We start from the raw sequence: 25,312 nt of genomic DNA, 5'->3' as shown, positions 1-25,312 counted from the left end.
GCATGACCCTGGGCAAGTCACTTAATTCCGCTTGCCTTTGTTTCCTCATCTGTAAAATGAGCTGGAGAAGGAAATAGCAAACCACTCCAATATCTTTGCTAAGAAAACCCAAATGGGGTTACAAGGAGTCGGACATGACTGCAAATGACTCAGTAACCACAAAAGCACTATTTCAGGGGCCTAGGTGTCACATGATATGCTACAAAGTGTTACCAAGAAACCCAACATGAGTCATACATGGATAAGAAAACTAAGGCCCAGAGGGGACATAGTAAATAGCAAGTTAGAATGCTAATTAAGAACCTCTGACTTCCACCTAACAGACAACACTCTGTGAGTGTGGTTAATATTATTATGAACTTAATAATTTTCAACAAGAATTAAGTATTTTAAAAACAAGGCCAAACCCTAGCCTTTAATAGGACAAGCCTGCAAAAATTAACAAGCAATAAGCAAATCAAATGGATTTATCTGTGTCCTCTTCCAAATCTCTCTAGAATTCTGCCACAATTAACCTAGTTTTCCTTCCTTTCATGTTTTGTCTTTTTCTTCTTTCTTAATAGAGATGTAGCCAGTGTGTTTATATTTCTGGCTCAGTTGATTTCCTTTTGCATGACTTCATTGGTCTTTTTCTACAAGTTGCCATAATCTTTCTTTACATTAATAGGTCATAACTTATTCAGCCATTCTGCACTTGTTGAATGATATTTCCAACTTTTCACTATTACCAATGTTTTTGTACATATTAGATCTCTTCCCCCACCCCCACCCCATGATGTTTTTGCGATACAGTCTTACCCGTAGAAATACAACATTTTAACATTTTATGATTTATTTCCATGTTGCCACATTGCTTTGCCAAGATGTTTGTACCAGACTACAATCCCACCAATCATGTATCTCCAACTGCCCATTGGATCTTTTGGAATGCATTTTCGATAGACATTTCAAATTTAACATGTTGATAATCATTTGAGATCAATTGAGCCCCAATAAGGGCCAAAAACCTGAATTAATCTTTTTCTCTCTGAGTGAACTAAAAACACCCCTTCCTGTGTCAACAAATTTCAGGACCAAATGGAGCTCACCAACATTCTTCCCACTCGTCATCACTGAGCCCAGGATGTCTGGGACCAAACACTCTCTTGATTAATGAGACTTTTCCTTGTTTTGTGTCCTATAGACATATGTTATGTAGAGGAAACACATATAATTTTGATTGATACTTTGACATTCTTCTATTGTATTTACAATCTATGCAATTAAGTAACTTCCTTTTTTTATGCTGTATGTTAAGAAACATATGGAGGCTGTACCTTTTTTTTTGTAACACGGACATCCTGAGTCTGACCACTCTAAACTGTATAAAACCTCTCCCATTTTGCTTTAATCTCCAAGTCAGAATTACATTCTGGCTTCCATATTAACATGATTTGCTAGCTAAAAGGGAATAAACTATATAATCATGTATCACCTAACTTGTTTGCCTTCTTTAACCAAACTTTCAGGTTAACAATGTCTAAAACAGAACTCATTATCTTTTCCCTCCAAACTACATCTTTTCCAAACTTCCCTGTTTCTAATAAGAATATCACCATCCTTCTAATCACTCAGGTTTGCCACCTACTACTCTCTCTCAGTTCATATACCCTTTCAGTACCAAATTTTGCTGTTACTACATCTACAATATCTCTCCTATCCATCTTTTTCTCTCCATTCATACAGCCACCATCCTAATTCAGGCCCACATAACCTCTCAGTAAAGAATTGCAGAAGCCTCCTAATTCATGTCCCAGTAATTCTTTGCACTCTTTAAGATAATCAATCAATGAATAAGTATAAAGTCTTACTGTGCACCAAGCACTGAACTAATAGATGAGGGTATCCTCAAAGAAAAAGCAAAATAATTTCTGCCCTTGTGGTGAGTAAAATGAACTGAGGCAAATCAAGGCAATATTTTCTTCAGAGCAAGATAACAGTTTATTAACAGTGACTCATACAGCTGCAACCTGGGCATGATTGATGTATTAATTAGGCTAGCTGTAACCAATGAATTAAGTCAATGGCCTCTTTGATGACCAAAGATCACAAGGGTCTACAGGATCTTAAACTTAGGTGTGGCTTCCTTCTGATTGGCCTGACAGTACATCATTTGGACCTCCCTAGGCAAAGGTAAGACAATCCCTATTGGTAGACATTTTAATGAGAAGATGGGTTACTTTAGCTGCTCCCTATTTGGGATATAGGAGTAATCCTCAAGTGATAGGATTATTCTGCAGATTGTGGGTGTAGTCTTTGACTTTGATTTAATCAACTTGAATTTGAGTTGAGTAGGTGGTGAAGGTTGACTATATGGGCAAGATACAGGCTAAAATAATATAATTGAGACTCAAATGACCAGAGGCTGTCAGAGACAAGGGTGGAGGTAGTTATGAGACAAAAGATTAACCTTTAGGCAAATTTGTCCAGTAGGTAGGTCAAGGGGGTAGTTACTCTGGTAAAGGGATAGGATTCTACAGACCTTGGGTGTAGTCTGCAACTGCTTTGATTGAATCTACTTGAATTTGGGTTGAGTAGGTGATGGGTGAGGTTTCAAAGGTGGACTAAACCGGGGCAAGCCCAGACAGAGATTCAAATGACCACCACCTGAATAAAGGTTGGAGGTAATTACAAGACAAAAGCTTAACCTTTAAGCAAGTTTTCTCCAGAATGTAGGTCAAAGGGTAAGTTACAAGGGTAAGGGGTTTAAACTCACACAGCATGGGAGAATATTAACCTATATCAGCTGGACTAAGTCTTAAAAAATAGAATTAAAATCAATTTTCAATTTTATACCCTTAAGGAGATTATATTCCAAAAGGGGAGAGAAAATATGTAAATCAGAACAGGCAAGGTAATACAGAGCAGGGAATTATCTGCATAGAAATGATAAATGATCCCATGAGAACTGATAAGATCACTAAATGAGTGAGCATAGAAAACGATGTGCCTAAAGCAAAGTTTTAACCATATCACTCCCACACTCTATTACTTTTATGATCAAAAATAAGCTCTATTTTTCTTTTCACAACCTGGCTCCAACCCAACTTTCTAGTCTTGTTATACAACACTCTCCTCACAATCTGAGGTTGAGCCAAGAGCTTCTTGCTGCTCCTCATACACACCTCCATTTCTCTTCTCCTCTCTTGCCTTTGCACAAGATGACTCTCATGACTCTTCACTTCCGTTTCTTAGAAACCTTTGTCTATTTCAAAACTCAGTTCCAGCACCACCTTCTCCAGGAAGCTTTTCCCAATTTTCTCAGTTGCTAGTGCCCTCCCCCTAAAAAATTTCCCTGGTGTTGACGTGGTTTAGGAGTTCAGGGGTCCAGGGACCCCAAAATCACAACATGTGGGTGCTGCCTGAAAGAATTTGACCCAAACCTTCTTTCAGCCAAAGATAAAGTTTGTTGTCATTGTCACATCTGGAAGACTGAGTCACATAGGAGTCCAAACATAGGTAAGCAGTGGCTAGATTTTAAGAATCTGAGCATCTTAATGGAGACAAGCTGGACCTTATATACAGAAAGCCTGTGGGAGGGATCTAGGATTGGCCAAGTAGTCTATGAGGTAATGGAATTCCAGGGAAATGGAGGATAGGACCAAGGGAGGGAAGTGTTCTGGGGCCATAGGGAGGTAAGACGTTGGAGGAGAGATTGGGTGTAGCCACAGTGAAAAGCCAGATTATAGCCTCAGGCAAATGCCATAGATTCAGCCAGGTGGGTAAGTCCAGGGTTTTTCCTTTCTGGGACCCAGATCCCAACCCCATCAGTGTGTGTGTGTATAGAGAGAGAGACAGAGACAGTCAAGTCCTACCAACCTACGGGAAAGGTTCTTATATGTTGGGGATCTGTAAGGATGTAGAGGGCCACAAACTGTTCATGAGGTCTCACTGATGGGTGGAGGCCCCTGTCCGGTGACTGATCCATGACCAAAGGTTGCCTGGTTCAGTGCTCCATTCTATGGATCTTTAACAATCTTTAACTCCCCTAGTTATTGTATGGTCATTAGCAGTTTATCTGAGATTGGAGTCAGATAAGTGTACAGGATGTGCATGCATTGTCCTTAGCACAGCATGAACTCTATGTCATTGTAATTTGAGAAGAAGTTCCTGTTACTTTATTACTTAAGTGAATGCTTTGTTAAAATTAAACTTCCATCTTGTCTCCTGCCTCATCAATACGCATTCGAAATAGAAGGTTAAGCTGGTCTTATCCCTTCAAGGTTAGTATAGGATCCTTGCTCTTGTGGTGAGCTGAGCTAGTTGCTCGACACTTATACTTTTTAGGAGAAAAGGGGGAAGGGGTCACATTAGGTAGCAAGGCCTGGTCTTGAGGTGCCAACTGCTCTAAGGCAATCCAGGCAAGAATACCCATTCATTCTGGTTAATTCACCCTTCTTGATCTAACCTTTCCATAAATCTCAATGAACAGGATAAGGACATTAGGAGCTGACATCCAACTCAAGGTGGGTTCCTTTACAAGGTAAGATCTCAGTGTGGGGACTTGGGGTGTGGTTCAGCTCAACCTAATCTATAGTAAATTTCTTAAGAGTAGGAAAGTAAGGACATTACTAGAATTCTGATAAAGAGGGAGTGGCAGGTAATAGGTAACTTTACATTTGATATTAACAATTTTTCTGTCAATATATACTTGCATATACTTGTATATGTACATTTTCATGTTAGAATGTATGCTCCTTGAAATCAGGTTTGTTTGTTGGTTTGGTTTTTTGTCTTTGTATCACCAGCAGTTAGCATAAGACCAGAAGCACTTATTGAATAATTAAATACATTTTTATTCATGATCCTAATAGCACTGTGAAGTACTAAGCTGACCTTGTTAATGACTGACATCGCCATAACATTTTCAAGAATGTTTAACTTCAAATATTATTATTACTTTTGTTTCACCATTTCACTCATTTCCCAATATTACCCCACTTCTAACCTTACCAGTGAAGCTTCCCTGGCATTCATAGCCAGGTCTTCCAGACTGCAAGTCACAAGCCCAGCACATTATATTCTATCTACATAGCCTTGTCTCCTCCCACCACTGGAATTTTCTTTAAAGTGGGTGATGGCCTCCAATGCCCATCTTGCTTTTCATCCTCCACCCTTGAAAGACTCTAGGTGTTCCTGTTTGGGAAATAAAGGCGCTAGACCAAGTCAAGGATTCTTCACTTTTTTTTTTTGCACAATGGACCCCTTTGGCTGTCTGCTAAAGCCTTATGAACCCCTTTTCTCAGAATGATGGGTTTTTTTAATTATTGAAGGAAATGCTAAATTTCAGTTAGAGGTTAGTGAAAATTAATTAGGGAGAAGCAGGTTAAGTGGTTTAGGTTGGGGCCTGGAATAAGGAAAATCTGAATTCAATTCCAGTCTCAGATACTAGTTGTATGACCCTGGGAAAGTCACTTCACTTCTATCTGCCCCTGTTTTCTAGACTGTAAAATGAGGCTAATAATGGCACCTACCTCACAGGGTTGTTGTAAGGGTAAAATGAGATAATGTTTATAAAGTCTTCTGCAAAACTTAAAGTGATATAGAAATGCTACTTATTATTGAAATGAAAATATGATTTTTTTTTCTCATCCAAGTTCACGAGCCCCTTGATTTAACCATAGACTGGAGGCATGAGCAGGGAGTGTCAGTGGTCCATGGACCTCAAGTTAAGACTATCTAGACTCGATGTCCCAGACTAAGGTCCTTTCTAGCTCTAATATACTATAATTCCGATTTTCATTATAAGGCATCCTCCCCCCTCACCCCCAAAATCCCGTTGCCTTATCCTTTCACAAATCCTATGATTGAGAAGATTAAGACTTTTGGGGGCACTAGGAATCTCAGAAGGCTAGGAGTAGGAGGGGTTAGGAGTTATTGGAGAATTACCGAGATACTCCTAAGACTTAAAATTACAAATCGGTTTCCAATCTACATTGCAAAGGAAATTTCCTCCGAGTTCCTTATCATTGAAATCAACAATCCAGTCCAACAAAATCGGGGGGGGGGGGGGGGGGGAGTTGTGCCGGGAAAGAGAGACGGAGTCAAAGAAAAGCGTACATAAAAACATCTCCGAGGCCACAGGAAATCTCCAGGGTGGTACACTGGTTCTCTGGGCGTGTGAGCCTTTTGGTACCCACTATAATTCACTGCTCCTCTGGCTCCCTTATGTTCTAATTGTGGTTCTCCCCACTCCCACGAGAGGGCAGCTCCTCTCGCATTCGTTATATCACGAGCCAGAGCCCAAGACCGAGACAGTGCGGGAGACTGAGCTCCAGGCTGAAGAAGTGAGGGATCCGGGGGGCTCTTCCTTAGAGCCGGAGGCTGAGACTGAGCCAGCAAAGCAGAAAGCGGGTTGTCAGTCCGAGCGCTTGGAAAGACAGGTAAAGGCCCGGAGGAGACCTACGTCTCTATGCCTTTGTTCGCGGAGACCCCGGACTTAAGCATTGGGAAGGCCGGAGGCGGAGGGATGTATTTTCATTTCACCATCTCCTTTTCTCCTTCGGGAATCAGTTGTCTCCTCTACGCCTTAGTTCTCAAAGCTATTGACAGCTTGAAAGGAGGTTATGTGAGTGGGAGGGGTGGCCCCTGCGGGACAGAATTCTCCCACACGCATTCGCGGCTCTTAGACTCCTCCCAATCTCAGGCCGGACCCCCTTGCCTAACGTCCCCATGAGGACTCTTGGACCTGGCTTGGGTACTCTACGGAGAAGAGAACGAGATACTGATACTGCCGAGGCCTGAGACCGCCTGACAGGTCAATGCTGGGATCTGAATGTGTGTGAAAGAAGCTGGGCAGAGGAGCTGGGGGTGGGGGAGAGTGCAGTTCTGAGCCCACCCTTGGAGTTTTTTCTCTCTTTCTCTCTCTCTCGTTGGGAGGTAGGGGGGATGGAATGGCATGGACCTAGAGGGGAGGAAGAGAGAAAACAATTTTCTCCACTCGTTTCTCCACTGCCTCACTCCATCCTTGCCTCTTCCCTCTCCTTCCTGTTCCATATGCTTGAATCTGCTTCTCTTCCCCACCCCCATCCGCAATCAAACAACCTCAGCTATGTTACTAAGGGATGGGGGAGTGAGGAAGCCCTTCTCTGCTATTCTGGGTCTCCTCTACTTTCACAACTGGAAACATCCAATTCCTAGAGCTTCCTCTGAGTTGTGGTCACTGTTCTGGCATCCTCCAAGTACAAATAGCCTAACCTGTCTCCAAATCCTCAATATGCACACATTCCATTTCGGTTCAAGGAGCAGGTAAGTTAGAAAGCAAGCAGGACCTGGTAGAGTGAGAAACTCCAGCAAAAAAAAAAAGGGTAAGCTAGAAAGCTACAAGGACCTGGTAGAGTGGGGAACTCCAGGAGAAAAAAAAAGGCAGGTTACTATTTAATCTTAAATTCCTTTTAATTCATTTGCCAATCTTAAGTGTGTGGGTGGAAAGAATTGGCTGTCTTGGGATATTCAAATAGGAATGTATGAAACAAAGATTGGGAGCCGGGGCTCAGCAGGAAAAAGTGGTGCAAAAAAAACCCAAACAAACATGGGGAAAAGAGGGTGTGGAGGCAGGTCTTGAGGGTAAGGAGTCAGAAGGTTATAACATAAGGTCCTAGTCTCAGAATTATAGATGTAGAGCTACATAGACATAGAGGGGACCTTAGAGATCTTCTACTCCAACCTCATGGTACAGGTCAGATGCTGGGCTCTACTCACTCAGTGGGCTTCTTCTTTTCTCCAATTCTAGAATGAAGCTAGGCCGAAGAGCAGTTTGTAGCTTCCTGCTACTGTTCCTCTCTGCTGCCCTAGGTCTTCTTTACTTTCACAACTGGAAACATCTATCCGCTAGAGCTTCCTCTGGGTTGTGGTCACCTCCTCCCAAGTCCTCCAAGTTCAAATACCCTAACCTGGCTCCAGAGCCACGATATGCACATATTCCCTTTAGGCTCAAGGAGCAGATTGTTGGGTAAGTTTGAAAGCAAGCAGAACCTGGTAGAGTGGGGGACTCCAGCCAAAAAAAAAAAGGCAGGTTAATATTTAACCTTCAATTCCTTTCGATTTTTACCATATGTTTTCATTGTTCTTTTGAAAAGCCCTAAATGAAGTGGGCAGAGTACTAGAGCAAGAGAGAGTAAATGAAACCACAGGTGATTTGAGAGCTGGAAAAGGAACTTTTGAGTGCATCAAGTTCATTACCCTTATTTTGCAGAAAAGGAAACTGAGGCACAGAGCAGTAAAATGTATTTGCCCAATGTCACACAGCTAGCTAGCAGCAGTCAAACGTTGAATACAAGTGTCCTGACTCACAGGGCCAGTATATTTCAAGTTAGAGGACCAAGATTCAAATCCCAACTCTCCTACTTACTGCCTTGATAGCCATTCTCCTCTCTGGGCTCCAGTTTACTCAGCTGCAAAAACTGGGGAAGGGACTAGATGACCTCTTTTCAAGCTCTCCATCTACAATCCTCCAACTGTTACCCAAAGACACCTAAATCAACAGCATAGTGGGGGTCTTGGTGGAAGACTGTATTGTTTCAAAGCTCTCCCTTATCTCCTGGAAGTGGTCTGCTGCTGTGACCGCAAATACAGTGTGGATGGCAGAGGACAAGGATTCATTTGGCATTCATGGGGGTGATTTGTTTAAGCACCATTTGAAATGGTTCTGGAAGGTTTTGGGATCTAGGTTCTAGATCTATGAATGATAGAGTAAAATCTCAAAGCTGGGGTCCAGCTTCTGGTGCTATTCTCCTTCAACCTAGGAGTATCTCCTTGATAAGAGCTACCTCTATATCTTAAGGCAGCTGGAATAATAGCATAGCTTTACACTTCCCTGAGACTCTTGAAGTAGCGAAAGGAGAGGAAAGTTGAACTGACTCAAGATTTGAACTGCATTGGGTTTGTTTGTGATGGTAGGTGGCACCATATCTTATAGTTAATTCTCAGTGATACCATCTCCTTCCCAAAGACATGATCTACTTTTTTTTTTAAAGCAGTGAGGGTAAAGTGACTTGCCCAGGGCTATACAGCTAGTCTGAGGTTGGATTTGAACTCTGGTGCTCCTGAGTTCAGGGCAGTTGCTCTATCCACTGCACCACTTAGCTACCTCATGATTTACTATCTAATAAAAATTAGACTTTGTGAAAAGAATTCTAAACCCTGTAAATGAGGCTAAAGTTTAGGAGCCAGAGTAGAAGACATGAGCGTTTAAAGATACAGTTGACAGGTAAAGTTCGGGGGCACACGATTTTTCTGGAGAAGGCTTGGTTTGTGGGGCAAGGTTTAAGAAGGCAAGATGTTGATATTTCCTTTCTTTTTCATCCCCTACCCCCATCCCTTGCCCCCATCCCTTCCCCTCCAGGTTGCTGGCACAAAATGCCTGCAGCTGTGTGGCCAGCAGAGGAGGAGGACTTGGCTTCTCTCTCCCATTCCAAAGGCAGGTGCATGCATATGACTTCACATCAGCTTACGGACCTGAGGAGCTGCTGGAAGCCACAATTGCAAGAGACCGGGAATACCAAGCTTTCCAGGCCAGGTGTCAGGGGATCGTAGGGGAGGAGAAGGAAGAGGATGGGTTCTGGGAAGGGGGAGAAGTCTGTAAGAGGTCTGAGGGTGGGAGAGGATGGAGGCGTCAACTCCTTCCCAGTCCCCATCCATCCAATCTGACCATCTCCAGGGTCCAGTCCCCAGCTGACCAGATACTCATCGCTCCAGCTAACTCCCCCCTGCAGTATCCCCTGCAGGGTGTGGTGGTTCAGCCCCTAAAGACCATCTTGGTACCAGGTAAAGTAGGTGGGGGCAGGGAAAATGAGAGGGCATTGCAGTGGAGGATTGTGGTCATTGCTTAGGCCTGGGAGGGAGTTGGGATAAGTCTGGGAGGGAGAACTGAGTGATCCGACAATATAAGGTCATTTGGGGTAAGAATAGTGGAAAGTCATGATGGGGGGGGAAGATACTAAAGAGACTAGGGAGAAAGGTTTGTAGAATCTCAGTAGATAGGGAGGACAATTATTCCTCCCTAGGGAGTTAAAAGGAAGGTGTCTGAATGGAGACTGATGTGAAATTGGGAAGGGAGGAGAACCAAGATCACCAGCAAATAAATATTTGACTGAAAATAAGTTCAAAGAGCAGAGAGAACCTCCAACCTGAGATGGTCATGTGATACCCAAAGTGCCTTGCACGAGAGGGATTGGAATTTATTGGCCTTGGAATGGAGAGGGACAGCCCCCCTGGTTGGGGTGAAGACAAGAAGATAGAGGGATAGAGAAAGCAACAGAATGAATTTCAGAGGGTCTGACCAACCTGGTAAGGTTGCACTCGTGCCTGATGTGATATTTTCCCTGTCTCCCTCCTCTGCCTCTAGGCCTGAGCCTACAAGCATCTGAGCAAGAAGTGTACCAGGTGAGAGAGGTGGGGATAGAAGGACAGCATGAGATGAAATACTGGGTGAGGTAGTAGATTGAGGAGGCCAGAAGGCAGAGGAAAGCACAGGGGTCTACCCCTGCCAGGCTCTGACTATGTCCCTCCCACACATTCTCAGGTAAACCTCTCAGCATCTCTTGGTACCTGGGATGTGGCTGGGAAAGTAGAAGGAGTGATACTTCGAGGGGAGGGCCAGCTGGAACTCACTCTCTCAAGCCCAGAGTTAGACCGACTCAACAGACAGCTTCAGCTGGTCACTTACAGTAGCCGGATCTACCAGCCAGACACGGCAGACACAGGTGGAAAAGCACCCCAGGCTCAAGGGGTGGGTGAAGGGGGAGACTAAAGATGCCTAGAGCTGTGGGAGGTGCTAGGATACAATCCAGAGCCGGACATCTAGACAATAGACCCACTGAGCTCAGCCCTTGGAATGGGAGGGAAATGAAAGGGCCATTGTTTGGCTTGGGCAGAGAGCAAGAAAGAGGGACAGGAAAGGAAACCCAATCTGCAGTCATCTCCTCCTCTTCCCCTCCTTCCCCCATACACACTTTCCTTCTCACCCTCCCCAGCCCGGTTCTCCACTGATGGCCACGAAGCTGTCTTCACTATCGGAATCAAGCATCCACCCAGACCTCGGCTGTACCCACCTGGGCCAGCCCCTGAAGGAGGTAAGACTTGTGTCAGAGTCAGACAAGAACTTAGGGAGGTGGGGATGGGGATGGTGAGAAGGGTTTGTTCTGCTAGGAATCTCACCTGTAGTCTGGTTCTTCTGCCCTCCCCTACCCCAGCCAAGTATAATATCAGTGCTCTGGTCACTATTGCAACTAAAACCTTCCTTCGCTATGACCGTCTCCGAAACCTCATCGCCAGCATCCGGCGTTTCTACCCAACAGTCACTATAATCATCGCTGATGACAGTGAGCAACCAGAGCCAGTCAACGGCCCTCATATCGAGCACTACCTCATGCCCTTCGGCAAGGTCAGCAACAGGGGGTTATTAGGGGAGCACGGTGGTGCTGAATGGATGGGAGACAGCCCCATAGCAATTAGGGGAAGAGGTACAATATATATCTGAAGGAGATGGTGGACACAGGTTACTGAGAAATAGTGGGAGGATGGAAGAATACGTTTAATTGCTCACCCCTTCTCCCCTAACTCCCGTCACTTCCCCTAGGGATGGTTTGCAGGCCGAAATCTAGCTGTTTCCCAAGTGACCACAAAGTACGTGCTGTGGGTAGATGATGACTTCATCTTCACTGGAAGGACAAAGCTGGAGAGGCTTGTCGATGTGCTGGAGCAGACATCTCTGGACTTGGTATAAAAGGGATGAGGGTGGGGGGAGGGGTAAGTAAAGGTAGAGAAGATTGAAGAGAAAGCTTCCTGGAGGGCAACCTGGAGAGGATAAGTCCTATGGAGATGGAGGGAGGGCACCTGGGGGGTGTGTGAGGCAAGAAGGCCAAAGGAATAAGCTATTTATATAAAGCCTACACATCTAGCACTATGCTAAGTGCTCCTTTCAACAACCCTACAAGGTAGGTACTATTGTCCTCATTTTGCCCCTGAAAAAAATCAAACAGAGCTTAAGTGACTTGCTCAAGTTGATACAGTAAGTATCTGAAGCTGGATTTAAACTCGGGTCTTCCTGATCCTGGGGGCAGCTAGGTGGCACAATGGATAGAGCACTGGACCTAGAGTCAGGAAGACCTGTGTTCAAATCTGACCTTAGACACTTACTAGCTGTGTGACCCTAGGCAAGTCACGTAACCCTGCTTGCCTCAGTTTCCTCATCTATAAAATAAGTTGGAGAAGGAAATGGCAAATTGCTCCAGTATCTCTGCCAAGAAAACCTCGAATGGGATCACAAAGAGTCAGACCCCATTGAAACAACTGAACAACAACTTCTTTCTGATCCTAAACCCAGTACTCTATCCTCTGTGCCCCCAGATGCCTCTTTCCAGCCTAAGCACCCAATAATGAAGCTTTCTCCATCCCCAAAGGGCACAGAGGAAAGGAGAAGGGAAGTTTTTAGATATCTAAGAGCTAGTGGGTGAGGGCAGAAAAAGCCTACCACTAAAACCTAAATGTCTATCTGCCAAGGCCTGTGTACAGGTGTGGGATAGGTGTGAGAAGGGAGGAGGCAGAGACAGAAGAGCCTAATTTTGTGAAGATAGTGAGTGGGTAGAGTAGGGGTATGTGGGAGGTACTGTAGTCTTAGGAACCAGAAGCCTTTTGGTCCCAAGGCCCTCCCTGCCCAATCCACCCTCATTCCTTCATCTTCTCTTTCTTTGTCCTTCTCATCTTTCCTCCGCAATATTTCACTATGTCCACTTGCCTCCCACTTCCTGGTATATAACCCTGTGTCTCCCTTTTGCCTCTTTCAGGTCGGGGGAGCGGTTCGGGAGATCACAGGCTACTCCACTACTTATCGACAGTTGCTGAGCATAGAACCTGGTGGCCTGGTTGGGGAGACTGCTTCACCCAAAGGCGAGGCTTCCATCATGAGCTCCCAGGTTTCCCGGGTTGTGTGGTCACTGATGGTGTTGTCAACTTCTTCTTGGCTCGAGTAGACAAGATTCGAGAGATTGGCTTTGACCCTCGACTCAGCCGGGTGGCCCATTTGGGTATGTGACATTCCCTCCATACACCTGTAAGCCCTCACCTTCATTAGGGTTTGATAAACTAAAGGGTACAACTGGGTACCTGAGTCTTGGTGATGAAAAGTGACTCCAAAGCAGAGCTGGGACTTCCAGCCCAGGGAGCACATAGGGTGAAAAATGTATAGGCACACAATGAGGCAGACTGGAAAAAAAAATTTTTTTTAAATAGGTACAAATATTTGGGGTTTTTTTCTGTTTTAAAGAAATTTTTATTGGCATCTCTTTTTATATCACCTATATTTCCCAAAGTAGTCCTACCATCCTGCCCTGGGGCATCTACCTTTAATGACAAAGAATTTTTTTAAAGGGAAGAAGAACTAACCAACTTATTCAAACTATTTTACATTATCTGTGGTGTTTTACCTCCTCAGTTCCACACATCTATAAGGAAATGAGGAAGGAGTTTTCTCTTATCTCTTCTTTGGAGCCAAGCTTGGTTTTTGTAATTTCATAACATAGGTTGTTATTTTGTTGTTTTTCTTTCCATTTACAATGTTACACTCATGTGTACAGCTTTACTGGTTCCACTTCACATCAGTTCACATCTTCCCATGTTTCTCTGTACTTATTGCATTAGTTTTGTTTTTTTTTTATAGTACAATATTCTCTATCATAACTTGTTTAGCTATTGCTCATTCAATGGGATATGCACATAATTATAATGCAAAAAAAAAAGCTTGCATGTAAATACTGGTTTTTATTTTTAGATAAGGTTTGTCCAGTGTGGTAGGGTGTAGGTTCAATTGTCACTGTATCCAAAGGACCTGTTTTCAGATCTTGTCCTAAGCACAAACATGTCTCCTTGCTTTGGTCAAAGGCATTTCCCCTCCTCTTCCTGTCTCCATTTCCCAAAAGCCCAGCTCCATCCTTATATCCCTAGAGCATGAATGATGAGTGACCTCCATCACTACCACCTCCTGTACCATAGATCGATAGGTTTGAAATTGAAGAGTTCCTTTATACTTAACAACCTCAATCGTTCACAGACACCCTGTACCCTTTTTTTCTTTTTTAACCAGATTGTTTTTTTCCTTCAGTATAGGGTTTTCCAGTGTGGAACCAATGCAAATTGCTGTCTATTCCACAACTTATGCCCTTAGAAAGTTGCCTGATGGCACTGAGAGGTTATTAATTTCCTAGGGTCAAACAGCCAGTCTATGCCAAAAGTAGGACTTGAATCCAAATCCTCATGATTTGAGGCCAGCTCTGTATCCACTAAACCCCTCTGCACATTTTTATTACACATGTATTAGAATATATTGCACATGAAAGAAAAATGGCATTTCAACTCCCTCCTGCAACTCTCCCCACCAAGGTGGTGGATATTCTGTTTCCAAGAAAAGAGAGATAAGAAGAGTAAGAGCTAGGGATCTATAATTTATATCTCTTCTAACTTTTTCTTTCTTCCTCCACCAGTCTTGCCCTTTTTTCTACCTTAGATTCAGGCAAGAGAAATGAAGCATTAATTGAATGGCTATCCCAGCCAAGAAAAAGTCTTGCATTTGTATTTCGTTTTTTAAAATTTCAACAATGCCTTTTGTTTTGTTTTGTTCTTAATACGATAGTCATTTCCAGATAGACTCCACCCCAAGTGAGCCTTCCCTTGTAGCCAAGATAAAAAAAAGGAAAGAAACCTTAAGCCAAATGGACACATCCACCCTTCTGACACATTACATAGCATCCCACAGCCTTAGTTCCTTGTCTTTCCAAAGAAAGGAGCAGCATGCATTTTCCCATCACTTCTCCTGGGCCAATATTGATAATTATATTTAATGTTCAATTTCATTTTATAGTTATTTTCCTTTATTTTGTTCTATATATTGTGTATATATTGTTTTCCTGATTCTACTTACTGCATTCTGCATAAATTCATATAATGCTTCTCATATTTCTCTGAATTCCTCCTTGTTTGTTACAGTGAAATAACTTGACATTATATGAATATGCTACAATTTGTTTAGCCATTCCCCAGTTGATGGGCACATGCTTTGTTTCTAGTTCTATCAGGTCTTAAATTTACAAAGTACTTTCAACTTGTTACCTTGCTATCCAGACAACCTGTGACAGATACTTATCCCAATCATAGTCAAAGAAATAGCCTCAGAGACAGGCAAAACCTTCCTGGAACACAAAAATCCTAGATTCCTTTGCCCCATTGAGTTCTATTCTTTGGGTAGGCCCCTGCTCTTCATGACCTTTCTCAATGTCTCCCTCTTTTTCTTTCCCTTTTAATTCCCCCAAGAATTTTTCCTGGATGGACTTGGCTCCCTTCGGGTAGGCTCCTGTTCCGATGTCTTGGTGGATCATGCATCAAAACTGAAATTGCCATGGGCAGCGTGGGGGACTGAGGCAGAGATTTATGCCAAATACCGGTATCCAGGAGTCTCGGATGAGAGCCAGGTGGCCAAACACAAACTGCTTTTCTTCAAACATCGCCTCCAATGCATGACCTCAGATTGATTGGCCCAGTAACCATAGAATGGCTGATGTGATGGACATAGTGGCTCCGTGACTGCCCTTGGACCACTCACAAAATTACCCTGCTGATCAACTCTGTGGCTGACCACTCAAGGACTGTTCAAGGACTAACCAACCCTTCAAATTCTTAGACTTTGACCCAATCCCAGGAGGTGAACTGCTCTTGGTGCCTTCTCCAATGCCCAAAGGTACAACTGGAGCTAAGACCTACCTTCACCAATTTGGTGACAACTCCCTCCCCCCCCCGTCCAGTGCTAAGCCCTCCATTCCCTATTCTTAGAGAGTTATTATAGTGCCAAAGAACTGAAGGTTTCTAAGAGCCAAACTGAACCCACCTCTCAAGTAGAGACACTTTCCGCTATCTCCTTAAGAGTGGAGGCTCCTGATGTGCACAACCTTCCCTCTTTGTGCTGCACTCTGTGTCTCTAGACCAGAACTCTATGCACCATATCCAGTTCCCCTCACTTCCACCCCACCCCCAGGAGAATTTTGACCTTGGAGATAGAGTAGGCACCTGAATAGAAATCTCAAGAGGGGTTATTGAACAAGTCAACAGTTTTGTGATGTCAGTCTTGTCTCTTCAAGGTTGAAGTAGGGGAAAGGGATTCTCCAAGGGACATCTATTGGAATGTTCAGACCCCAAGCCAAGCTAGAAGGGGCTGAATTTGTCATGTTGATCACAGAAAAGCTAACTTCATTTTATTGATGAATAAAGAGGGAGGCCCACCCCAGTTTTTCCCTCAGTGGCCATAATCTCTCCCCTACTACATCCATCTAGTGCTACTGGTATTCCTAAGAAGCAGAGCTGCCAGGTTCAGACCCAGACCATGCAAGTCTTTGAGGCCAGAGGCTCCTGGAAAGGAAAAAGGGAACATCAGGGCAGAGTGAGGGAAAGCATTCTGGGAACATACCTCCTACCTCCCCTATCATCCCTCCTGAGTCTAGGTGGCAGAGTGGGCTGGGGAACTATGCTCTAGAAGATTTTCCCTGGTACTTCAGGCCAACTCTCCCCACTTGAGTCCTCTTTTAAGAAGTGTTACCCCACCCCCTTGCTCCTTCCCTCAATTTCCACTCTACCTCATCAGCTTTTGCATCCCAGTCACATGCTCCCTCACCTCTAGGCTCCCCATTACCCTTCTTCATGCATGTCCCTCCTCCTTGGCCACTTCTTATCCCATTGTCTAGTTTTCTTTTCCTATCCACTTCATTATCCCTAAGACCACCTTCACTTCTCATAATCTTCCCTCCACCAACCCCTTCTCCCCAAACCTTCACCAGACTCTCCAGTGCATGGGCAGCTGCATCTTGGACGCTCACAAAAAGTTGCTCTGGGGTCAATATGTCCAAGAGCCCAGCCCTGGTTAGTGTCCCCAGCACAGGAGCTGTGCCAACAGACAGAATGGTCAAAGTCCCAACTCTGGCTTCCACCTCATACCCCACCAAATAATTCAAAGCATTTCCAGTTCTCCCCAATTTCATGCATCTTACCATTACACTGGGCCAAGAGCAGGTGAATCCTGGCTGCACTGCACTGACTAGCCAGCTGGTGAAAGGAAGAGTTTTAAGATGGGTTAGAAAAAGAAGAGTTGCTTCAGTTGCCCACTATTTTCAGGACCAGCTCCAGCTATGATCCATTTCTTTACCCTGCTATGACATCCTTCCTCAGATACTACAATCTCTCTCTCTCTTCCAATTCTGGAACCATAAATCAACTCTGTCATTGCTCCATGAAAGAAGGGTATGCCAACCTACTCCCTGGCTACTACTCTTATAGTTCCTTTAACTTTCCAAATCAAAAGATGCTTCCCTGGCCAGAGTTTCCCTATTTGTTTTATCTCCATATTAGAATGGAAGCTCCTTGGGGGCAGAGACTGTCTTCTATTTTGTATCTGTATCCTCAGCGCTTAGCACAATGCTTGGAACATAGTAAGCGCTTAATAAATTTTTAAAAATTAATTCATCCTTCTAACTGCCCCACCCCCAACATGCATCCACACACCTGCACCAACTCCCGGGCTCCAGCCACATCCACAAAGATGATACCACTACAGTCTAGGATGACAACTTGAACGAGTTCCGCTCCTGGAAGGGGCAGTGGTATTTTTATGATCTCCCTCCTGTCACCCTAAATCTTCCCAAGTTATCTTTCCTATCTTACCTGTCTCAGCTGACCCATGTGATTTCATAAGTTCCTAAAGGAAGAGAAGGGGTGATTACCAGCCCCCCAATATGCTCCCAATTAGTAAACAGTTCTCTATTCCCCTGTCTACCCACCCCGCCATCTGACCTATCACATCTGCCTTTTAAAACTTCACCTGCTCCTGCTTCCTCACCTCATCTTGCCTCTCCAGCCCCAGCAGCTGCCCCATAGTTTGACGAAACCTGCCTCTGGTCCCAAAATAGAGTGGGGCAGGATATCTGAAGATTCGTAGTCCAGGAAACTGACAGAGCTGGAGAAGGTATTTATAGGACCAAAGAGTTAATAAAACATCCTTTCTTATTAAGATCATTCATCCCTCCTTTCCCCAACCTCCTCTTGCCCACCTTAGAACTTTCTCTGACTGGACAGAATAATTCTCTTCCCTTTACTTGTCCAAGTACCAGACATTGTATCCTGGGAATCAGATAGAGAGGAGAATGATAAAAACAAAACAAACAAACAAACAAAAAACAGGGCCATCCTTATCCTTAGAGCAGGACATCCTAGTATTGGGCATATGCATAAAGAAAATCACAGAAACTCAACTTGTCAAAAACTGAATTCATTATCTTTCTTCCTAACTTCCATATTAGTAGGAATGTGCTGGAGCCAGCTCTGATAAGCACAAAAGACTGTCAGCTTTTCAATGTATTTATACCTCAGAAATGGGCAATCAATACAAATCAGGGCTGATGTATTGTTTTACTGATTGTCCAGACTTAAAGTGTTAATAATTAAGATTAAACTTAAGAGAGTATGTGTATACTCACCCCTTCCCCCCCATTACCAGGGCCCAGTTGCCAAACATTTACCAGCACACCTATGTATTGTACTTTAAGCATTTCTTGAGCTAAGCAGGAGTACAGTAGAAGGCTTAGGGAATGAATTCATCATAAGACTAGAGGCCTAGTGACTTGGGATGATAGAGAGAAGAACTAGAATTTATATAACACTTTAAGGTTTGCAAAGTGCTTTACATCCATTATCTCATTTGAACCTCCTGGCACTCTCTGTTAGTACTATCAAGGTCACCACCATTCTCCCAGTAATCCAGACTCAAAACCTAGGTGTCATCCTCATCTCACTATCTTTTACCTCTCCTTGACCCCCTCCTCTACCCAATTGGTTGCCAAATCCTGTAGTTCTGATTTTTGTAACATCTCTGGTGTAGATTCCCTTCTCTTCTCTGACACTGCCACCCCCCGGTAGAGGCTTTCATCACCTGTGCCTTGACTATTGTCATAGCCTGTGGTTTGGTCTCCCAGCCTTAAGGCTCTCCTCACTCCAATCCATTCTCCACTAAGCTGACTAATTGATCTTCCTAAAGGAAAAGTCTCACCATATCACCCTCCCAAATTAAATAAACTCCAATGATTCCCTATCACCTTGAGGATCAAATATTAAGTCTTTTGGTTTGTAAAGCTCTTCATAGCCTGGCCCCTTATATCTTACAGTCTTTTCTTATGCTCCACTCCCCTTCTAATACTCTTCCATATGGTGATACTAGTCTCCTTGCTGTTCCTCACACATGACACTCCACTTTCCAACTGAATATATTCACTGGCTGGCCTCCATGCTTGGAATTCTCTCCTTCCTCAAATCTGTCTCCTGGCCTCCATCAAGTTTCAGTTAAAGTTCTACCCTCTGAAAGAAGCTTTTCTAAGCCCTCCCTAATTTCAGTACTTTCACTCTGAGATTACCTTCAATTTATTCTGTATATATCTTTTTTATATGTATATATGTGTATGTATGCGTGTATATATATATGTTTATATATATATAGATGTTTGCATATTATCTCCCCATTAGACTGTGAGTGCCTTGAGAACCTGGACTGGTTTTTTTCCCCCTTTCTTTGTATCCTGCAGCACTTAGCACAGTGCCTAGCACATAGCAGGTTCTTAATAAATTCTAGATGACTGACAAATGTCCCCTATATTGATATATACAAAATGTTTATGATAATATTTCTTTGAGTGTATCAAGAACTGGAAATAATGTGGGTGGGTGTCCATCAAAAACTATGGTATATGAATGTAATTGAATATTGTTGTGTAGCAAGAAATGATGAATATAAAGATGTCAGAGAAACATTTAAAGATTTGCATGAACTGATGTAGAGGGAAATGAGCAAAAACAATGAGCAGGAAAGAGTAGAGATAAGGAAACACACTTCCTCCCTCACAATGGAGATGTAGGGGCAGAAAATACCAGGGTATACCTTTTCAGAAGAGGTTTCTATCAGATATTTTTGCTTAATTGTTTTTGTCAAAAGAAAGGGTTCGATGGAGGAAGTGGAACAACTATGATACAAATATAAACATGTATCAATAAAATGTGTTTTAAAAAGAAAAGAGAGAAAGAGAAGTTACATTAGGAGAGAAAATATTTCAGATCTGATTCCCTTTGGCAAGTGTTGAGCTCACTCTCCATGCCCTACCTCTGTGTACGGCAGACTATGGTCATCATGGAGAAGATTACACCTATGGCAAGGCCCAAGTCCACACTCAAGGTCACTACAGCTATCCATGTGACCAGCCAAACAGCCTGTCAACCATAGGTGGGAGAGAGTAAACACAAGGAAAAAATATGGGTCAACAGTGACATCTGATTAAGGAACTGAGGGGTAGTGAGTGTCAGGTCAGGGTTTTGGTCGAGGTAAGGCATGGAAGATGAGGGAAGGAAGTGAACAGAAGAAATGGGATATCTGGAATGGGGGTGGACACAGTTTCCTCATTAGGGGAGTACAGCAGTTATACAGGCAAGAGATCAGGCAGCAGCTTAGAGTGGTGGGGCAACTCTAACTCTTGGGGTATCATGGTACCTGGGAAAGGATCTAACCCCCATCTTCCTTCTCTTTGGTAAACCAAAATTTTATTTAGGGGGTTACTGTAGGATTTAGTCTAAGAAGGGAACAGTAAACAGGGAGGCAGTATGAGGAACAATCACAATTAGCTAGGGTAAATAAGAAAGCAAGTAAAGTGTTTCATTGAATTGAATTGAACTGAATTAAACTAAGTTGAGTTTAGCTGAGTTAAATTAGGGAGGCTGAGGGACCCTGGTGTAGTCTCTCACAAAATCCATCTTGCTTATATGCCACAGATGGGGCAGCTCCTGCATCTGGAAGAACATCTGGCGCATGCTGGAAATGTTGATGCAGGCAAGGACAGCCTGGGATTGGGAAAGAGAGCTCAGTATCCCTATCCCATCTCAATGTGCCTTTCCCCAGCTTCTCCCACAATTTACTACCTTGGGCAAATAGTGGAAAAGAGGTCCCAACCACAGTAGCACTGATAGGACAACTGCACAGGAAAAGAGGCCTGCAAGCTGGAAGGGAAGGAAGAATATAAGGAGTGGGGGTGGGGAAGAGAGAAACTGTTCCTCTCATCCCCATAAACCTCCTGAAATCTATGTGCATCTTTTAACACCATCTCTTTCCCCTTACTTGGATGTCTCTCCACACCCTTTATGGTGGTCCTTCCTCATTTCTTCCTACCTAGACATCCCAGACCTTTCATATGCTTCACTATTTGATCTAAATATCCTCCCCCCCCTCCCCTTACTTAAATGTCCCCCACATTACCTCTCTAGTCCTTGGTCCTCTCCACTTTTACCTGTGTGTGTCCCCCTGCATCCACTAGCAAACTGGTTGTAGCTAAGGAGGCTGAGTTGGGGAAGCAGGAGAAGAACGAGGAGACAAGATTGGAGATACCATGAGCCAGGAGCTCCTGGAGGTAAGGAGAATATTAGGATTAGGGTGAGTGGCTTATAATCAGGCTAGGATCAGGGGTCAAAAGTCTGAGTCACACCTGGTTGGGGTTGATGGCATAACTGTGCTTGTCAGCATAGATTGAAGCCAGAGACACTGATACAGCAAAGGTAACCAGTGCAATTGGAAGGGAGTAGGCAAGAACCAGGGGCAGTGTAGACAGAGATGGTATCAAGGGTTGGGAGAACCTGGAAAAGAAGAGATTAGTGGCAGAACTAATTGTAGTGATGATGAGGGTGACCTGTAAGGCCAGGGGATTCCTTTGGAGAGTCTGAGGGACAAGAATTGGGTTGAGAATGGGTTAGAGGGCCGACAGCTTTGGGAGTCTGGGGAAATTGGAAAGGGATGTGGGAGAAGAGTTGAGGATAAACGCAATATTAGGAAGGACGTGAGCCAGGGTTTTCTCTGTTCTGTCTCACCCAACTGGCAGTGACCCAACGATTTGTACATTGTATCTTGTGTCCAGAGAGGAGGTAAAACAAAGGAGAGAGGCCAAGAGCACCTAGGGAGGAAAGACAAAAGGGGGGGGGGAGTGGAGCCTCTTCAGCAGGGAGGAAGAGGTTAAACTGGGGAGGTAGGGAGCAGCAAGGTCACATTTTAGAACGGAGATCCGAGGAGGGGGACAGGACTCAGAGAATGAGAAGGGTAGTCCTCTCACCATGAACACCTCTCCTGGGATCGGAGTAGGCAGCCTTTCTCGGAATCTCACGTTCAACTCTTTGACTGGTACAAGGAGCGCCAGGCTAAGGGCTGAGATGGTCAATTCAGCTGGACTGCTCTGTGGCAGCGCAGTGAGCACCGCGGCCAGCGTCTGCGATTGAGGGACATATTAGCCGGGCCTCCCTTCGCCCCCTGACGCAGTCCTCTCGATAACCTGACTGGCTTGGTCTCTCCGCCCAGCACCATCGCTCTAGCCAATCTTCCAGTTCTCCTGATTCACCTCGACCTTTATCATAGCCTCACACCCAGCCCCAGCCCCAGAACCTCCCAAATTCACTGTGGTGTCTCCTTCCTCGGAGCCCCTGAGGCCTCTTCCTTCTTTTCCACCTTGAAGAGGGCAAAGTAGCCAATCTGCCGGGGGAAGGGCAGTCCCAGGAGACTCTGAAGCTGGGACACAAGCACGTGCACCGCGGCTCCACTGGTGAGAGCCTTGACCACTGGCTCCGACAGGAAGGTGGACAGGAAGCCGAGCTGCAACGCGAACATCCCTAGCTGCCGGGGAACGGAGGAATAAAGTCAGGGAGTGGATAGGGTAGCAAGAGAGGTGGGCCAAGGAAATGCAGGTCATCTGCATTTCGTCACTCTTTCTTATTGTGGTCCTCCATGCAAAAGAGATTGGGGGTGGGGAGGCGAAAGGGCTGGTTCAGATCTTCAAGGAGAAGCCCCCCCCCCATTCCGCAACACACAAGCACCATAGTCCCAGATATCCTGACTCCCTTTCTCCTCCCTCCTCCAACATTCTTCCTCTTACCATGAATCTCTCCCTACCTTCTCACCTAAAACAGGTCCCTGGGGTCCCCCTTCCCAGCCTCCAAGTTTCCTGCTGACCTCCCCCTCAGCCTTCCTCACCATAACCGCCCCGCTCCAGAAGGCGATTGCAGCCGCCGCCCCAACCCTCTGCAGGTCCAGCTGCATTCTGTCAGTCGAGCTCAGATTGCCCCCGGGGGGCTCTGGGACCAGGCTCTCTACTGCTGAACCTGTCATAAGGCTGAGTACTGCAAAGGTTCCTGCAAGAAGGAGGGGGGACCTCGGAGGGAGATGTAAAAGATTACAGGGAGAGCCAAATCTAAGGTGCAGAAAATCTGGGAGCCTCCTCCTCCCACCTTTTCTCCACGCTCCCCTCCCCCATCGTCCCGATCGCCACCCCCTTTCCAGCTGCTGGAGGGACTTGGCAGAAGCCGCAGGCGAGCAACCATCAAAAGAGCTGTAAGTGGCGCCGCCAGCTGGCGATGAGTCGGGGAAAGATTTAAAGTTCTGCGGACAGCGTCCGCTCCTCAAGGATTGGGATGGATGGGGGTGGAGTGGGGGATGGGGAGAGAGAATCTAGTAAGAGCCCTGGGGCTGTCTAGCAAACCCGCTTCCCCTCCTGCTTCGTCCCACAGGCTACTTGCTACCCTTCTGAGACCCTTAAAGGCTGAGTTTAATGTCCATTTTAACCTGTATGGAAACACCAAGGAAAGAAAGCACAACTTTGTAATTTGCTTGGAGCCTACAATTCCCCAGAGGTTTGCTGGATCCGGGGACCATAAGAGAGTGAGATTGAATAGAAATGGTCACAAGGAACTCTGCCAAGTAGGAATGGAATTTCTACCCATTTCCACTCCCCCTAGGAATTATACTGGAATTCAAATGAGACTGGTGGCATAACATATGAGGGTGCCCAGATCACTCACCGGTGGATAAGTGTCTTCCTGTACCCAGGAAGGTGTAGATGAGGACAGGAAAAAAGGAAGTATAAAGTCCAAACACAGGGGGCACTGAGGTTAGGAGGGCAAAGGCCATGCCTAGCAAGGGGAGAGATGGAAAGGTCACTCTGGGATACCCAGGCGCATCAAACCTTCTTGTTCTGTGCTCTCAACCAAAGGAGAAATTTGGTCCTGATCTTAAGGATCTGTTAAGTATACTTAAATGGGTACTGCTGAGAGCCAACCTGCTCTTAGGGGCCCTAAGTGCGGATTAGGTTTATGCATCCGTGTCCTGAAGGAGCCCTGGGAGGCACCCCCTGGGCTTCTTGACAATTCCTTCAGCCAGAACAGGTAAATGACTTCTTCCCCGAGGTATGGGGGGAGGGGAAGAATCTGATGCAGGGTGACCCACAAAATTCAATTGTCCCGACCTCCGAGCCTAGAGGAATGGGATTGTCAAGGGGGCTTCACCCTAATCTGGACTCCCCACACCTCGTCCTCCTTGGTACATCTCCAGACTCCAGCGTCCCTTCAACCCGCTTGAGGGCTCAACTCTCCCACCCTGACCCCCTCCCCAAGAAGATCCTTCTAGTTCTGACTGTCCCCTCACCCTGCGGCACATGCACTACGCCCACGGTGACTCCGGCTACAGCGTCTCCGAGCAACCAGGTCCTCCAGGGGTACCAGGGCAGCCAGGTCAAGGGAGGAAATCGGGCCCTGAGCAGCCTCCACGCCTCCCTCCTGGAGCAGGTCCGAAACAGCTTGTCCCGAAAGCCCCGCAGCAGCTGATCGGGTAAGGGATCTAGACCCTGCTCGGCGCCCCCAAAGTGCCTCTGGAACAGTGCCTCGGTAAGAGGGCTTAGGACACCAGACACTGCTTCGGACCCAGTACTAGCCACCGGGTCCAACTCCTCTCCCAACACCGGACAGGGTACAGTGCTAGACGACTCACTCATTCTGCCCTGGTCTACCCTCCTCCTCCAGCCCTGACTTATGTACCCCTCCACCCCGTTCCATAGAACCCCGCCCAACGTGTGGGCAGGGAACCCCCTAGCTCCACCTTGTCGGAGTACCATACAATTAAGTACTAGGGAGGGGTACATCTCCCCGGGGAATCCTATCTAGGGGCGGGGAAGAGATCCTGGTGAAACACTCTGGGGGTAGGGGGAGGGAGAACGTTGTGTATCTGGCCATACTTTCCCTACCCTTCCCCAAAACTTCAATCATAATGGATGGGGAAACAGGGGCTGGGAAGGACACGAGAATGATGCCAAAGGAGAATCCGTATCACTTCCCAAGAATAGAGGTCTCCGAGCATTAACTATTCTTCTTTTCTCTCTTTTCCTTGTAAGAGTTATGA

The 25,312-nt window shown here is 45.3% G+C and overlaps 2 protein-coding genes across 2 annotated transcripts; one reads left to right on the top strand and one right to left on the bottom strand.

Moving 5' to 3' along the window:
• Positions 1–6,211: 6,211 nt before the first annotated feature.
• B4GALNT1 (beta-1,4-N-acetyl-galactosaminyltransferase 1) lies at positions 6,212–17,534 on the top strand. The gene is given in 13 exon segments (XM_020990133.2): positions 6,212–6,422; positions 6,686–6,796; positions 7,772–7,990; positions 9,383–9,556; positions 9,698–9,804; positions 10,385–10,422; positions 10,562–10,742; positions 11,013–11,111; positions 11,232–11,422; positions 11,618–11,758; positions 12,825–12,894; positions 12,897–13,064; positions 15,343–17,534. Coding segments are annotated over 11 exon segments (1,605 nt in total). The 5' UTR covers positions 6,212–6,422; positions 6,686–6,796; position 7,772; the 3' UTR covers positions 15,561–17,534.
• SLC26A10P (Solute carrier family 26 member 10) lies at positions 16,605–25,139 on the bottom strand. The gene is made up of 17 exons (XM_020990132.2): positions 24,563–25,139; positions 23,941–24,051; positions 23,117–23,274; positions 22,595–22,759; positions 22,206–22,358; positions 21,967–22,049; positions 21,588–21,735; positions 21,393–21,506; positions 21,028–21,105; positions 20,854–20,949; positions 20,219–20,325; positions 18,123–18,192; positions 17,912–18,028; positions 17,737–17,770; positions 17,578–17,660; positions 17,067–17,121; positions 16,605–16,960 (listed from the first exon to the last, which is right to left on the bottom strand). Exons 1-17 carry the CDS (start codon positions 25,053–25,055, stop codon positions 16,605–16,607), a joined length of 2,421 nt encoding a protein of 806 aa, XP_020845791.2. The 5' UTR covers positions 25,056–25,139.
• Positions 25,140–25,312: the final 173 nt, after the last annotated feature.

The sequence above is a fragment of the Phascolarctos cinereus genome, unplaced genomic scaffold (genome assembly GCF_003287225.1).
Source record: "Phascolarctos cinereus isolate Bilbo 61053 unplaced genomic scaffold, phaCin_HiC Scaffold_1;HRSCAF=81, whole genome shotgun sequence".
NCBI lineage: Eukaryota > Metazoa > Chordata > Mammalia > Diprotodontia > Phascolarctidae > Phascolarctos > Phascolarctos cinereus.
The sequence above is the reverse complement of the archived record's forward strand: the minus strand, read 5'-3'. Positions and strand labels throughout refer to the sequence as shown.

What these genes read in the sequence shown, in the direction of transcription:
- SLC26A10P (XM_020990132.2), bottom strand. Translation starts at nt 25,055, where the DNA reads ATGTACCCCTCCCTAGTACTTAATTGTATGGTACTCCGACAAGGTGGA. An exon ending in ATAGTCTGCCGTACACAGAG is followed by an intron (nt 18,193 to 20,218) that starts GTAGGGCATGGA and finishes TCTGATTCCCAG; the next exon opens with GATACAATGTCTGGTACTTG. An exon ending in GGCTGGAGAGGCAAGATGAG is followed by an intron (nt 17,771 to 17,911) that starts GTGAGGAAGCAG and finishes CTCTTCCTTTAG; the next exon opens with GAACTTATGAAATCACATGG.